This window comes from Agelaius tricolor, unplaced genomic scaffold, assembly GCF_023055355.1.
Source record: "Agelaius tricolor isolate 1412-34295 unplaced genomic scaffold, bAgeTri1.0.p SCAF_35, whole genome shotgun sequence".
Classification (NCBI taxonomy): Eukaryota; Metazoa; Chordata; class Aves; order Passeriformes; family Icteridae; genus Agelaius; species Agelaius tricolor.
Window position 1 is genome coordinate 1,408,932 of NW_027269295.1, and position 13,082 is coordinate 1,422,013.

At 47.3% G+C, this 13,082-nt stretch overlaps 1 protein-coding gene across 4 annotated transcripts in view; it reads right to left on the reverse strand.

The window, feature by feature from the left end:
- The window catches only part of DNAH9 (dynein axonemal heavy chain 9), a 160,828-nt gene that overhangs the window by 52,118 nt on the left and 95,628 nt on the right, over positions 1-13,082 (reverse strand). The window contains exons 55-59 of one of the 4 annotated variants that reach the window (XM_071452702.1): positions 11,240-11,444; positions 8,521-8,685; positions 5,848-5,988; positions 2,840-3,010; positions 1,757-1,879 (exon numbers count right to left, since the gene is read on the reverse strand). In XM_071452702.1, coding sequence (XP_071308803.1) covers positions 1,757-1,879; positions 2,840-3,010; positions 5,848-5,988; positions 8,521-8,685; positions 11,240-11,444 — 805 coding nt within the window. Of the gene's footprint in view, positions 1-1,756; positions 1,880-2,839; positions 3,011-5,847; positions 5,989-8,520; positions 8,686-9,976; positions 10,002-10,693; positions 10,710-11,239; positions 11,445-13,082 lie in introns of those variants that run through there. The other 3 variants (XM_071452704.1, XM_071452703.1, XR_011683346.1) reach the window with 3 other exon arrangements.

Genomic DNA, 13,082 nt, shown 5'->3' on the forward strand with positions numbered 1-13,082 from the left:
CACAGGTTACAGCAAAAGGCTCTGTGAAACTTTGTACTGAACTTGAAAGAAGCTGGGAAACTAAATCATAAATGAGTGTTTCCTAAATGAGATGCTCCAGCACCACGAGCTGCAAACAGCCAAGCAACTGCAAAGGATTATTGGCCTCTATATATTATTAATCAACCCACAACAATAAATAATAGGTCAAGTCACACAAGGCCAGTTGCATGCCCAGAGCCCTCAACATTTAATGAGGTTTCCTTGGAAGTTAATGGGCCCAAAGTGGGAGGCTCAGAATGGACCACAAATATCAATATTGATTTCTGCTGGCACTATCTTGGCCAGACCCTGCCCTGGCAAAAGGAGTCCTTTGGGCTGGAGCATTTGCAATGTTTCTGTGAAAAATCAGCAGAATGCTAAATTTCACTTTGAATTTGAAATATAAATCTGAAGTGTACTTTGTTCAAGCTTTGTTGAAAAAACAATTTATTATAGCATTTAATCTTCTTGATATAAGAAAAGGAGATTTTAGCCTGCTAATAAACTGTGTAGAATCCATGACTAATTAACCTAATTATAGCAGCCTGTGACAAAATATGATTTTACTAAACCCATGCCTCAAGCAACAAGAATTGCCAAAACCTCAGAGGTTAATAAACCAACAGACATCAACACAAACACTAATAAAAGTTGACACCATATTATTTATAGCAAAATCAATAGTACAGTCATCACAAAAGACAATCTGAAGGGTACTTGGTATCTGATAATGCAGAATTCACCACCAGAAAGTCCTGAAATTCATAAAATTAGTGCAGATTACCGGGCAGTGACTTTTGTGCAGTTCCTGGGGCCATCAGAGGAAGGCTGAGGACACCTGAGGTGTGCAGCACACCTGGAAACCTTCCCATGCACAGCAGTGTGGTGTTTGTGAGGTCCCAGGGGGAGGTGAGAGATGAGAATCTGACTCCCAGCTCTGAGAAGGCTGAGGGTGTTCTCAGTCTGGTCTGATTCTCAGAGGGAAGAACCATTTTCCTGGTGACACACAGGAGGGCACAGGAAAAGCCCTCAAAATCAGTGTTGGACCTGCAGAACTCTCCATGTCTGTGGCCTCTTTGTGCTGCCCCCTCTTAGGGGAAGACCTAAATTTACCAAATGCCACAAGGACCCCTGTCACTGTGATATTTTCTGAAAAATCCCTTCACCAGGATTGCTTCTCCTGGCAAGATGAGAAGCCTCAGCTCCTCCATGTTTTGCTGTTCTGGAATGTGGTCTGGAGATGGTTTATCCAAACATGTGAATTGTTTTTAATTAATGGCCAATCACAGTCCAGCTGTGTCAGACTCTGAGGAGTCAGTCACGAGCTTTCATCATCATTCTTTTCTAGGCTTCTGATGTATCCTTCCTTTCTTTAGTATAGTAATAGAATGTAATGTAATATAGTATAATATAGTATAATACAATATAATAGAATGTAATATAATATAATATAATATAGTATAATATAGTAGAGTAGAGTATAATATAGTATAATGTAATGTAATTAATGTAATGTAATATATAATATAATAAATGTAATATAATGTAATGTAATGTAATGTAATATAATATAATATAATATAATATAATATAATATAATTAATATATCAGCCTTCTAAGAACATGGAGTCAAATTCTCATCTCTCACCTCATCCTGGGGACCTCACAACACCACAGACCCCCTGAAGGGTTTTTAGAGGAGATAAAGGGAGCTGATTTCCCATGGATCAGGTACCTTGATTCCTCCCCAGGCATGGTCAGACAGGAACTCCACAGGGCTGGTGACTCCAGGCTGTGCTGGGTATCTGAGCAGGAAATCCAGTTCTGCTGGGTCGATTTCTTTATTCATCAGAAGTATCTGTAATTCCAAAGAAACAAGACATCCTAGAGCAGCCAGCACCCAGAGCAGCAGATTAATGATTCAATTAACGTGCTTGAAAAATGTGTGGCTGAAATGTAGGGTGCCCTGTGCTGGAGAGGTGTGATGGACACACCATGTAGGTGCTGTGGGTGTCCCAAAAGGGGACCATGAATGAGTGTGGAGATTGGCAAGAGGAAAAAAGTTGGGAAAACCACCTGGTAAAGGCTGAGTTCCACGGGGGTGGAGAGCACCCTTAGAGAAGGCCCTGACAGCAAAGCCAGATTGGAAAAAAAAAATAAAATTATACAAACACTGAGGACATGGGACAGCAGCTCTGCAGCAGGCACTTCTTTAGGTTCAATGCAAGAGCCCTTCCAGGCCAGTTTGCTTTGCCATTTCTTGCAGGTCCTGCAAGCAGGAATTTCTCAAATAACCTTTGTCAGCATAATTCAAATCCAGCACAGCACCCGTGCCTGTTATTGGCATGAATAAATCCTGTGAGGAGCAGCTGAGAGAGCTGGGAAGGGGCTCAGCCTGCAGAAAAGGGGGATCAGGGGCAAATTCTGGCTCTGCACAGCTCCTGACAGGAGGGGACAGCCCCAGGTTGGGCTGTGCTCCAGGGAACAGGGACAGGAGCAGAGGGAACGGCCTCAGGCTGGGCCAGGGCAGGCTCAGGGTGGGCACAGCAGGAATTTCCCCATGGAAAGGGAGCTCAGGCCTTGGAAATGCCCAGGGAGGGTTGGAGTGCCCATCCCTGGAGTGTCCAGAGAGTTCCTGGAGGTGGCACTGAGTGCTCTGGGCTGGGGACAGGGTGGGGATCAGGGCGGATTCAGTGGTCTGGGAGGGCTTTTCCTGCCTGAATAATTCCGTGATTCCCAGAGAGGCAGAGAAGACAATCAAGCCCCCTGCATGGGCTGCTCTGGCAGTGCAGCCTGGCACACAAGGTGCTGCTGGTACCTGGAAGGTGAGCTGGGCACTGAAGGTCAGTTTGTCCCTCTCGAAGAGCCCCCGGGCCGTGTACTGGAACACGGAGAAGGTGATGCTGTCTGTGAGGCTCAGCACCCGCCCTGCCAGGCTCTCAGCAGGGGCTGCCCTCTCCATGGCCTTCTGGAACACCCCCTGGAATGCCTGGGAGGGGAGACACAGCAGGAAGGGGCAGTGGGAGATGCCCTTTGCACAGCCCTTGGATATCACAGTGATGCCAGCTCAGGTCCTGCCTCGCAGGGAGCACACAGAGACCCAGCAGCCCCTGGCTCTGCCTGGCAGAGGTGACACCACCTGGCAGTGGTGACATCCCCAGGGACCCCGACAGGGCACAGGGAACTGCCACACAGGGGTACAGGAGATGTTTCTGTGCCCAGTGTGCTCCCGTTGGGATGGCACAGCCACGTCCTCTGCAAATGTGGAGCCAGCAGAGAGTGGAGCTCCCAGAGGAAACAGGGGAAAAACTCCAACACAAACCCAGCCAGTGCCACCCCTGCCATGGCAGGGACACCTTCCACTGTCCCAGGTGCTCCAAGCCCTGTCCAACCTGGCTTTAAACACTTCCAGGGATCCAGGGGCAGCCACAGCTGCTCTGAGAATTTCACCCCAGCCTCTGCCCACCCTGCCAGGGAACAATTCCTAATTCCCAATATCCCATCCATCCCTGCCCTCTGGCAGTGGGAGCCATTCCCTGTGCCCTGTCCCTCCATGCCTTGTCCCCAGCCCTTCTCCAGCTCTCTTGGAGAGCATTGGAAGGGGCTCTGAGGTCTCCATGGAGTTTTCTCCCAGCTGGCTCCATAGAGAGACTCCTGGATCACATCCATTGCCTCTTCTGGAGCTGCTCAGTCATGTCCACACCTTTCCTGTGCTGAGCACCCCAGAGCTGGACACTGCTCCAGGAGGGGTCTTAGCAGAGTAGAGCAAAGGAGGAAAGCAGATCTCCCACTGCACAAATATTTCAACTCAGAGAGGAGCAGTCCCTCCAAAAAAATATAAATAAAAATAGAATAAAAATAAAAATATTTTTTTGAAAGCCCTGTGAGTGGTTTACTGTCTGGATCCAGCAAAGGACTGGTTGAGGAGGGCAGGGAGCAGGGAGCTGAAGCAGTCATTGAAGTCCCCTCAAGGGTGGGTGTCTGCATTGAGAACAACCCTCTTGTATAAGAGGTTGAGGATTATTGCAACAACATTTCTGATCTAAATGAGAAAAGACAAACGACTTTCAGAGTCGCCCAAATTAAAAGCACGAGCAAATTATCAAAAGCAGCTGAAAAAAGAAAATTAACAAGAGCATAAACCCTGAGTCCTGCTTAGCAATGCAAAGGCTCCATGTGCTGGGCCCAGCTAAAGGAAATAACCAGGCCAATACACACTGATGGCACCAACTGGACAAGGCATGACCGTGCTGGCAGCCTTATTTTTAGGGTTCTACAAAGGAAAAATGATGCCTCAACAAATTAAAGTAACACTGATACTGAATGCATTATTAAATAATTGCAGAATGCATTTTCCTGCTTAACGTTTCTTTAAATTGTGTTAAAACATGCTGCAGAGCAGCACATAAATCTTTGTGTTCTAATTTATAATGGGCTCCCAGCTGTGTGGCAAGTATTCTAAAATCATCCCTGTGCATCTTTACACAATGTTTTATGATCTGTCATCAAAATTTATTAGATAAAAACATTTCCCCCAATAATTTTCCATGTATATATACACGCTGCTAATGTTCACTGGAAAACATAAAACAAACTAACTGCAGGAGACACAGATTAAAGGTGAAACCTCAGGAACCCCTGGATCTATTATGTGTGTGAGAGGGATGAATCTTTCAAAAGGCACAAAAGATATTCTGTACATTTTTTCTGATAAAATTACTTCAACAAACGAGTCGTAGCTATCAAAAGGAAAAGCTGCTTTGTGGATGAGGCTCAACATTTTGTAGTGTCTCCTCAATTCCTTTTTCCAGGTCACTTGTCAAGGTAAGAAATCGTTTGGAAGAAGCTCATTTAACCCTCCAGGATGCTCATTTAACCCTCCATCCCCCAAAATACCTCTCTTATATGACAAAAAGTTTGAATATTAAAGCTGCAACTTCTTCTAGGCAGGGTTTGGAGCAACCTGGGATGGTGGAAGGTGTGGAACAGGAAGGGATGGAGCAGGATGGGCTTTAAACCTTTTCCAACCCCAACCTTGTGTGATTCTGTGAGACTGTGACTGCAATTCTGATTTTATGGACCCCACAGGCAGAGGGCAGCAGGACAGGAACCTTCAGGGAGAGCTGGATTCTGATTTTATGAACCCCACAGGGCAGGAACCTTCAGGGAGAGCTGAATTGTGATTTTATGGACCCCAAGGGCAGGTACCTTCAGGGAGAACTGAATTCTGATTTTATGGACCCCAAGGGCAGGTACCTTCAGGGAGAGCTGAATTGTGATTTCATGGACCCCAAGGGCAGGTACCTTCAGGGAGAACTGAATTGTGATTTTATGGACCCCAGAGTGAGGGCAGGTACCTTCAGGGAGAACTGAAATGTGATTTTATGGACCCCAAGGGCAGGTACCTTCAGGGAGAACTGAATTGTGATTTTATGGAGCCCAGAATGAGGGCAGGTACCTTCAGGGAGAACTTAATTCTGATTTTATGGACCCCAGAAGCAGAGGCAGGTACCTTCAGGGAGAGCTGAATTCTGATTTTATGAACCCCACAGGGCAGGTACCTTCAGGGAGAACTGAAATGTGATTTCATGGACCCCAGAAGCAGAGGCAGGTACCTTCAGGGAGAACTGAAATGTGATTTTATGGAGCCCAGAGTGAGGGCAGGTACCTTCAGGGAGAACTTAATTCTGATTTTATGGACCCCAAGGGCAGGTACCTTCAGGGAGAACTGAATTGTGATTTTATGGACCCCAGAAGCAGAGGGCAGGTACCTTCAGGGAGAACTGAAATGTGATTTTTTGGACCCCAGAATGAGAGGGCAGGTACCTTGAGGGAGAACTGGTACATGGGGTGGACGCTGTGCAGCTGGTTCATGCTGAAGTAGAGCATGGCGCTGCGGCAGGCCGCGGGCCTGTACTGCTCCCTGGCCTCGTTAATCCTGCCTTCTGTCACCTTAAACTCCTGCACCTGCAAGGAAACAGCACAAATCCTGTCAGCACAGCCCTGGGCACTGCCACAGCCCTGCCACACTCGGGGCAGCAGCGCTCTGGCCAAGGACAGCAGCACAACTTTCCCAGGCATCGTTCCGAGGAAAAGGCTGTGGAAAAATCAGAGAAAAGAATGAGGAACAATTCTTATCTTAACTTACTGCACCTGATATTGTGCACATGTGGAATGTGTTATGAAAATTAGTTTACCAAGGAGTGGTTTCTTAATTAACCAACAGTAATGGTGTTTTAACTAAAGGACCAATCAATTCTGCCTCTAGCCAACTAAGGTATAAAAAGGAGCAATGGGTTTCTTAATGAAGATTATTAATCATTCTTCTGCAATATATGGAGTCTGTACCAATTATTACCCATCTGGGGGCCTGTTGCAATGATAAAGAATGGCCACAAAGCCACAAGTGACCACCATGGGGCCAGGCTGGAGCTGCCCTCCCCAGCATCCTCCCCCTCTGGAACCTTCCATTTAACTGCATTTTCCCCTCCCAGATGCCCAATCCCCAGTTTTCCTGAGTCTCCTCCAGGCTTCTCCCTGGGTTCCCTGCTCTTTGCTGGCTGGAATTCAATTTCTCATCCGTGAGTTTCTGGTGCTAATTGCCCCCCTCCTGTGCAGGCCATTAACAACCCTGGGCTGAGCAGCCCCAGTGCTGCTCCAGGCAGCTTCCCCAGGGCTGAGAGCTGCTAATTTAGAGCAGCTCTTCACTGCCTTTCCTCAGCAGCACCAAACCCCCCTGGGCAGGGCCCTGCAGCTGCTCTGGGGGACTTGTGAAAACCTTCTTGGCAGAACCTTCACCTCACTCCTGTTTGTTCTTTCATTCCACCTCAGCAGCAAGAAGGGCCATCCCTGAGCCTCCTGGGGTTTATTTTAGTCCCTGGCTGAGGACAGACAGGTCTAACACCATGGCCAGGAGCTGCTAGGACAGTGCTGACCCAGCCAGGCCTGCAAACCATGCAATGGGATCACAGAATCCCAGAATGGCTGGGGTTGGAAGGGACCTTAAAGCTCTTCTCATTCCACTCAGGGACACCTTCCACCATCCCAGGCTGCCCCCAGCCCTGTCCAGCCTGGCCTTGGACACTGCCAGGGATGGGGAAGCCACAGCTTCTCTGGGCAACTTGTGCCAGGCCTGCCCACCCTCACAGCCAAGAATTTCTTCCAAATCTGCCTATTTTCAGCTTGAAGCCCTTCCCTTTGTACTACCACTGCAAGAAGTCCCTCTCCAGCCCTCCCTAGGCTTCCTGTGGCAGAACAAGCCACCCAGGGAAGCACAGGATGAGCCTTCATCTGCTGTGGGGTCTGTGGGATGAGCCTGTTTGCACATCCCCAGGAGCAGTGCTGGGCTCAGGAACAGTTCTGCCAAACTCAGAGCCAGAGCTGGGCCAGACAGATGCTCTTCATCTGCTGAGCAGGGGGGACTTCCAAAGCAAGGAAAATGTTGGCTGAACAGCTTCTTTGGGTAGGCAGAACAAAAGGAGAGTGAGGCTTGACTTGAACCTCTAACAGGGCTCTTCCACAGCATTCCAGATGGGCACAGACCCATAAAATGCAGGTGCAAACTCTAAAATCCATGCCTTGCTGGCACTGCTGGCAGTGAGCAGCTGTACAGCACAGCTGGTTTGGAGGGTGAAGCACTTCCAAAACACCTACTTCAAGGGGGAGATGCCAAGCTTTCCACACCAAAAAATCCCTTCAACACCTCTTCTGGGGGTTCAAGAAACCCCTCCCCAGGGAGCTGAATGATGCACCATGAATGGAAAATAATTCTGCTTTTTAATCAGGGGGGATCACTCAGTGTCTTGGTCACTGGCTGGGAGCAGAGGCAGCTCCAGCCTGGGCCAGGCAGAGCATGGGCCAGTGGCTGGGGAGGGCAGTGCAGGCTCTGGAGATGGGGGGACTGCAGAGGGAAGCAGCTGAACGTCCCCACCAGAGCCCTGGGACAGTCCTGGTACAGGAACCAGACTTCCCAAATTCCCTCAGTGGCAAGGAAAAACCTCTGGGCATTTACCTAAGCCCATGCAGCCAGCAAGGGCAGCTGGACGGGTGGCAGTGCCCATGGAGCTCACACAAATGCTGATTTATACTCTGAGGAACAAAAGGGTATGAAATACCTGAGTTCTTTCAGATTTACTTGAGATCACAGTCTCCAGTCCCTGGTCAGTACTAAAACCCAGCCTAAGAGGCAGTGTGATGTACCCAGGATTATGCTGGAACAGCTTAAAGCTGCCTTGATACAGTGTGTAAATTTTATTGTCTCCACATCAGGCACCAGTGTTTTCTCTTGGTCTTAAATAGGTCATTTAACACAAAAAAAAAGCTCCAAAGAACTAAATGGCCTGGAGCTCTCCAGAATGAAGAGCATTTACCATTTATACCAATTTCTACTCCCTGCTCAGCAGACGGAGCAGAGATGGGCAGAGCAGAGGTTACAATCCACCCAGAAATCCTTAAAGGAGCACAGACATGCTTTTCTGCAGGCTATCAGTGTCTTTGTACCTTCTCCACAATCTCTGCAGCTGTCCTCTTGGTGCTCTCCAGGTTCTCCACCAAGGCTGTGTCTCCCAGGAAATTCCCAGATGCTGATGACAGCCGAGAGAGCAAGTTGTCCTCCAACGTTTTCAAGGTGATCTTGAATTCATTCTGCTGCTTTGTGAGATCTGACTGCAAATAATAAATCCAGGAAGTTTTAGCCATAAAGGATGAGGTAAAGTAAGGATGAGTCAGCTTCAGATGGGATTAAGCTTCCCACTGACAATTGCCATGGCCCAGCAGGGCTGATTCCTGCTCTCCTGGGAATGGACAGAGCTCTGGGGTCTGGGATCACCCCTTATCCAACAAGAGAGACCTGGAACAGCACAGAGAGCACCTGGAACAGCACAGAGAGCACCAGGACAACTGATCCCTGTGGCTAGAAATGCAGGAGAACACTGGAAATGAATCAGGAATAAAAGACCTTTATCCCCATCTCAAACACAAATCCTGTGCCTTTGTAGCTCATTTCTTGGGGTCAAGCCAGCCTGGGGAGTCCCAGCTGCTCCTCACTCCTCCTGCTGAAGCTCTGCTGTCACCACTGCAGCCCACAGCAGTCCCACCAGCCATGGGGAACAGGGGGTTAAAACCTGATGGGTACCAGTGTGAAATCTCAGGTACAGAGAAATCTCAGGCTCACCCCTGAGGGCAGAGCCACAGCCTCTCCTGTCCTGCTTGCTCCCATTTCTATCCTGCCCTCGGGGTCCCACTGCCACCAGTGGCTTACTGGGCTAAAACTGGGAAGAGAGAGGCACTTCCAGCCCGGGCCAGGCAGAAAATGAGTGAGCACAAGCAGTAAATTTATCCCCACTCTCAGAAAATATTTAGGATTATTCGTATTTGTTACACTGCTGAAGGTGTCGTCAGAAGGGAGGATTTTCTTTATAAAATTGCCTTGAAATTAAAGCCATACTTGTTAAGAGAGAGAGAAAATATTTTGGCCTGTTACAAAGTGGGAGGATGAACGAGAAGAGAAAATATCATTGCCAGCCTCACAATATTTACAGAGAGAATCCTTTACCACAAATGCTGAAAATTAAGCGAGATTAATCCTGCTTCCAAAATTAAATCTGTGAAGTCCAGAAAAAAACTGAGGCAATGAGAAACTCAGCTTTCAGTCACAAGAGGAGGAGGAAAAATAAAGAGAATTTTTGGGAGAAAAACCTTGAAAATGAAGGACAAGGGTTCTCAAAATACCAAGGAAAGATAAGGGTGAAGGGGGAAAAAAACCCTCAATGCCTGTCATACAAGGGAAATCTGATTTTGTGAGGAGCTCAGCAATGTCTGCAAGCTGGCATGTGAAATGCTGTTTGTTAAAAACAAAAAAAAAAAAATTAAAAAATACCAATAATAAAAATAAAAAAAAAATTATGATAATGATGATTGTAACACTTGCTCCCAGAGACAATTCCCAGGTGCTGACCTTCAGCTCCTCCAGGCCAGGCCTCTCAGTGTAGACCAACAACAATATTAATAACAGTATCAATAACAATATCAATAATTATAATAATAATTATTGTAATTATTAGATTATAAGTAAAATAATGATGCTGCTGATGATTTGTGCTCCCACAGACAATCCCAAGTGCTCACCTTCAGCTCCTCTCTGTCAGATCTCTCTGTTATTGGTCTACACCAATAACAAGAGGAGGTTACACCAATAACAAGAGAATGTTACACCAATAACAAAATTATTAATAACAATATCAATAACAATATCAATAATTACAATTAAATTATGAGTATAAAAATGCTGCTGATGATGATTTGTGCTTGCGCCCAGAGACAATTCCCAGGTGCTCACCTTCAGCTCCTCCAGGCCAGGCCTCTCAGTGTAGACCAACAACAACAACACTAATAACAATATCAATAACAGTATTAATAATTACAATAATTATATTAAATTATAAGTGTAATAATGATGCTGCTGATGATTTCTACTTGCTCCCAGAGACAATTCCCAGGTGCTGACCTTCAACTCCTTCAGGTCAGGCCTCTCAGTGTAGACCAACAACAACAATACTAATAACAATATCAATAACAGTACTAATAATTACAATAATTATATTAAATTCTAAGTATAAAAATGCTGCTGATGATGATTTCTGCTTGCTCCCAGAGACAATTCCCAGGTGCTGACCTTCAGCTCCTCCAGGTCAGGCTTCTCAGTGTAGACCAACAATAATATTAACAACAGTATCAATAACAATATCAATAATTATAATAATAATTATAATTAATAGATTATAAGTAAAATAATGATGCTGCTGAAGATTTGTGCTCCCACAGACAATCCCAAGTGCTCACCTTCAGCTCCTCTCTGTCAGATCTCTCTGTTATTGGTCTACACCAATAACAAGAGGAGGTTACACCAATAACAAGAGAATGTTACACCAATAACAAAATTATTAATAACAATATCAATAACAATATCAATAATTACAATTAAATTATGAGTATAAAAATGCTGCTGATGATGATTTGTGCTTGCGCCCAGAGACAATTCCCAGGTGCTCACCTTCAGCTCCTCCAGGCCAGGCCTCTCAGTGTAGACCAACAACAACAACACTAATAACAATATCAATAACAGTATTAATAATTACAATAATTATATTAAATTATAAGTATAAAAATGCTGCTGCTGATGATTTGTGCTTGCTCCCAGAGACAATTGCCAGGTGCTGACCTTCAGCTCCTCCAGGTCAGGCCTCTCCAGGCGCACCACGGCCGCCAGCAGCTGCTCCTCGAGGCCATCGCGGGTGACAGAGAAGTTGATGAGGGTGCACTGGGCCTGCAGCTCGGGCTGGAAGTGGGGGTTTGCCAGCTTGGTGTGCAGGATCAGGCGGAAGGCAGGGTGCAAGGCACACTCCTTGTCCCCAATCTTGATGTACCTGGGGTTTCAGCAGAAGGAGCATCAGCCAGGAGCTGTCACCACAGCACACGGGGTGGTCCCAGTCAGTGGCAGCACCAGATGCTTGGCACTCCTCACAGAAATCGTGATTTAATTCATACTGGGCACACTTAAATCTGATTTAAGGTGAAAACCCCAGAGAGTCTCTCCTGATTTTGGATCCTGTTTAAGAAAGCTCAGATTTTCCAGCAGTGGCACAACCAGTCCACCCATGAACTCCTCTGGCTTGGGCAGAGGCTGAATTCTGCCTAAAATTGGAGTTGCAGGGAGGAAAAGCCTCTCAGCCTCGAGCTTTTCACTGGTCACAGCTACAATTACCCAGAGTGTTGGCTCTGAGCAGGCCAGCTCTGCAGCTGCACTGAGCCTGACACGTGAAGCCACATGTGGAGGGTGGTGGCTGTCACCTCCCAGGAGGTGCCATCAGCCAGGAAAACCCAGCATCCTCCTGCTCTGCACTGCTGACATGCAGTCCATAGCTCACAGGGACCCCAGGAAATTCCAGCATTCTCTGAACCCATGTTCAACCCAGCCCAGAAATCCAACTATGCCCTGGGCTGTATCCAAAGGGGTGTGGGCAGCAGGGCCAGGAGGGGATCCTGTCTGTGGGAGACCCCACTGGAGCAGTGCCCAGCTCTGGTGTCCCCAACACCAGGAGGACAAGGAGCTGCTGGAACAATTCCAGAGGAGACCTGGAAGTTGATAAAGGCACTGGAGCACCTCCCCTGTGGAGCCAGGCTGGGAGAGCTGGGATTGTCCAGCCTGGAGAGGAGAAGGTTGTGGAGAGCTCAGAGCCCCTGCCAGGCAGCATCTGCCTGGAGTCTGGGCTTAGGGTGTGGAAACACAAAACCCTGGGATTTTCTTTGTGGTTTATGACTTATTTTCCCTTTGTTAACAAACACATGATTTCACAGGGAGATTTGAGAGCAGAGATGCACAAAAGGGGATGCCTGAGTGTTCCACTGGAGGGGGGCTCAGATTTGCCACCCTCCCTGCTGCATCCCCCTCCCAACATCCTCCAGACATTTCAATCCTGCCCCTCCATCCTCCATCCAAACCCATGTTCAGCCACCCTTCCCAGGGTGTTTTCCCCAGCAAACTCTGCAGACTGCTTGCCTTGCCCACCAGTTCACAACAGCCTGGGAATGTTTTAGGCAAGCAGGGAAATAACCCTCAAGGAACTTAAGGGAAAAGAGCCCCCTGGCTGCCTCCCTCGCTGATCTCCTCTCAGCTGGAGGTGACCAGCAGCTGCCATGAGAACTTGACCTCATTAAGAAACACTTGATGCTGAAATCTGTAGCTGCGTTTCTAAACGCTGTGCAGTGTTTGCTAAAATTCAAGGCTGCTTTAACTTCACAACACAGCAGCAGCTATTTTGGTAATAATTTGGTGTCAGAACAGCCAATTACAGACCGCAAGGTCAGTGTACAATGGGAGAATTACAGGTCTCTCTTGTACACGAGGATTGAATGATGCTGGGAAATGAAATGAGAAATCCGGGTTGATTTCCAAGCCATCCTATGGCTGAATTACCTGTGAATGCCTGATTAAAAACACCCTCACTGCTGAAGGCAGGATGTTAATGCTGCTGGATGTGAACACCCACGGTCTGAGGGCAGGA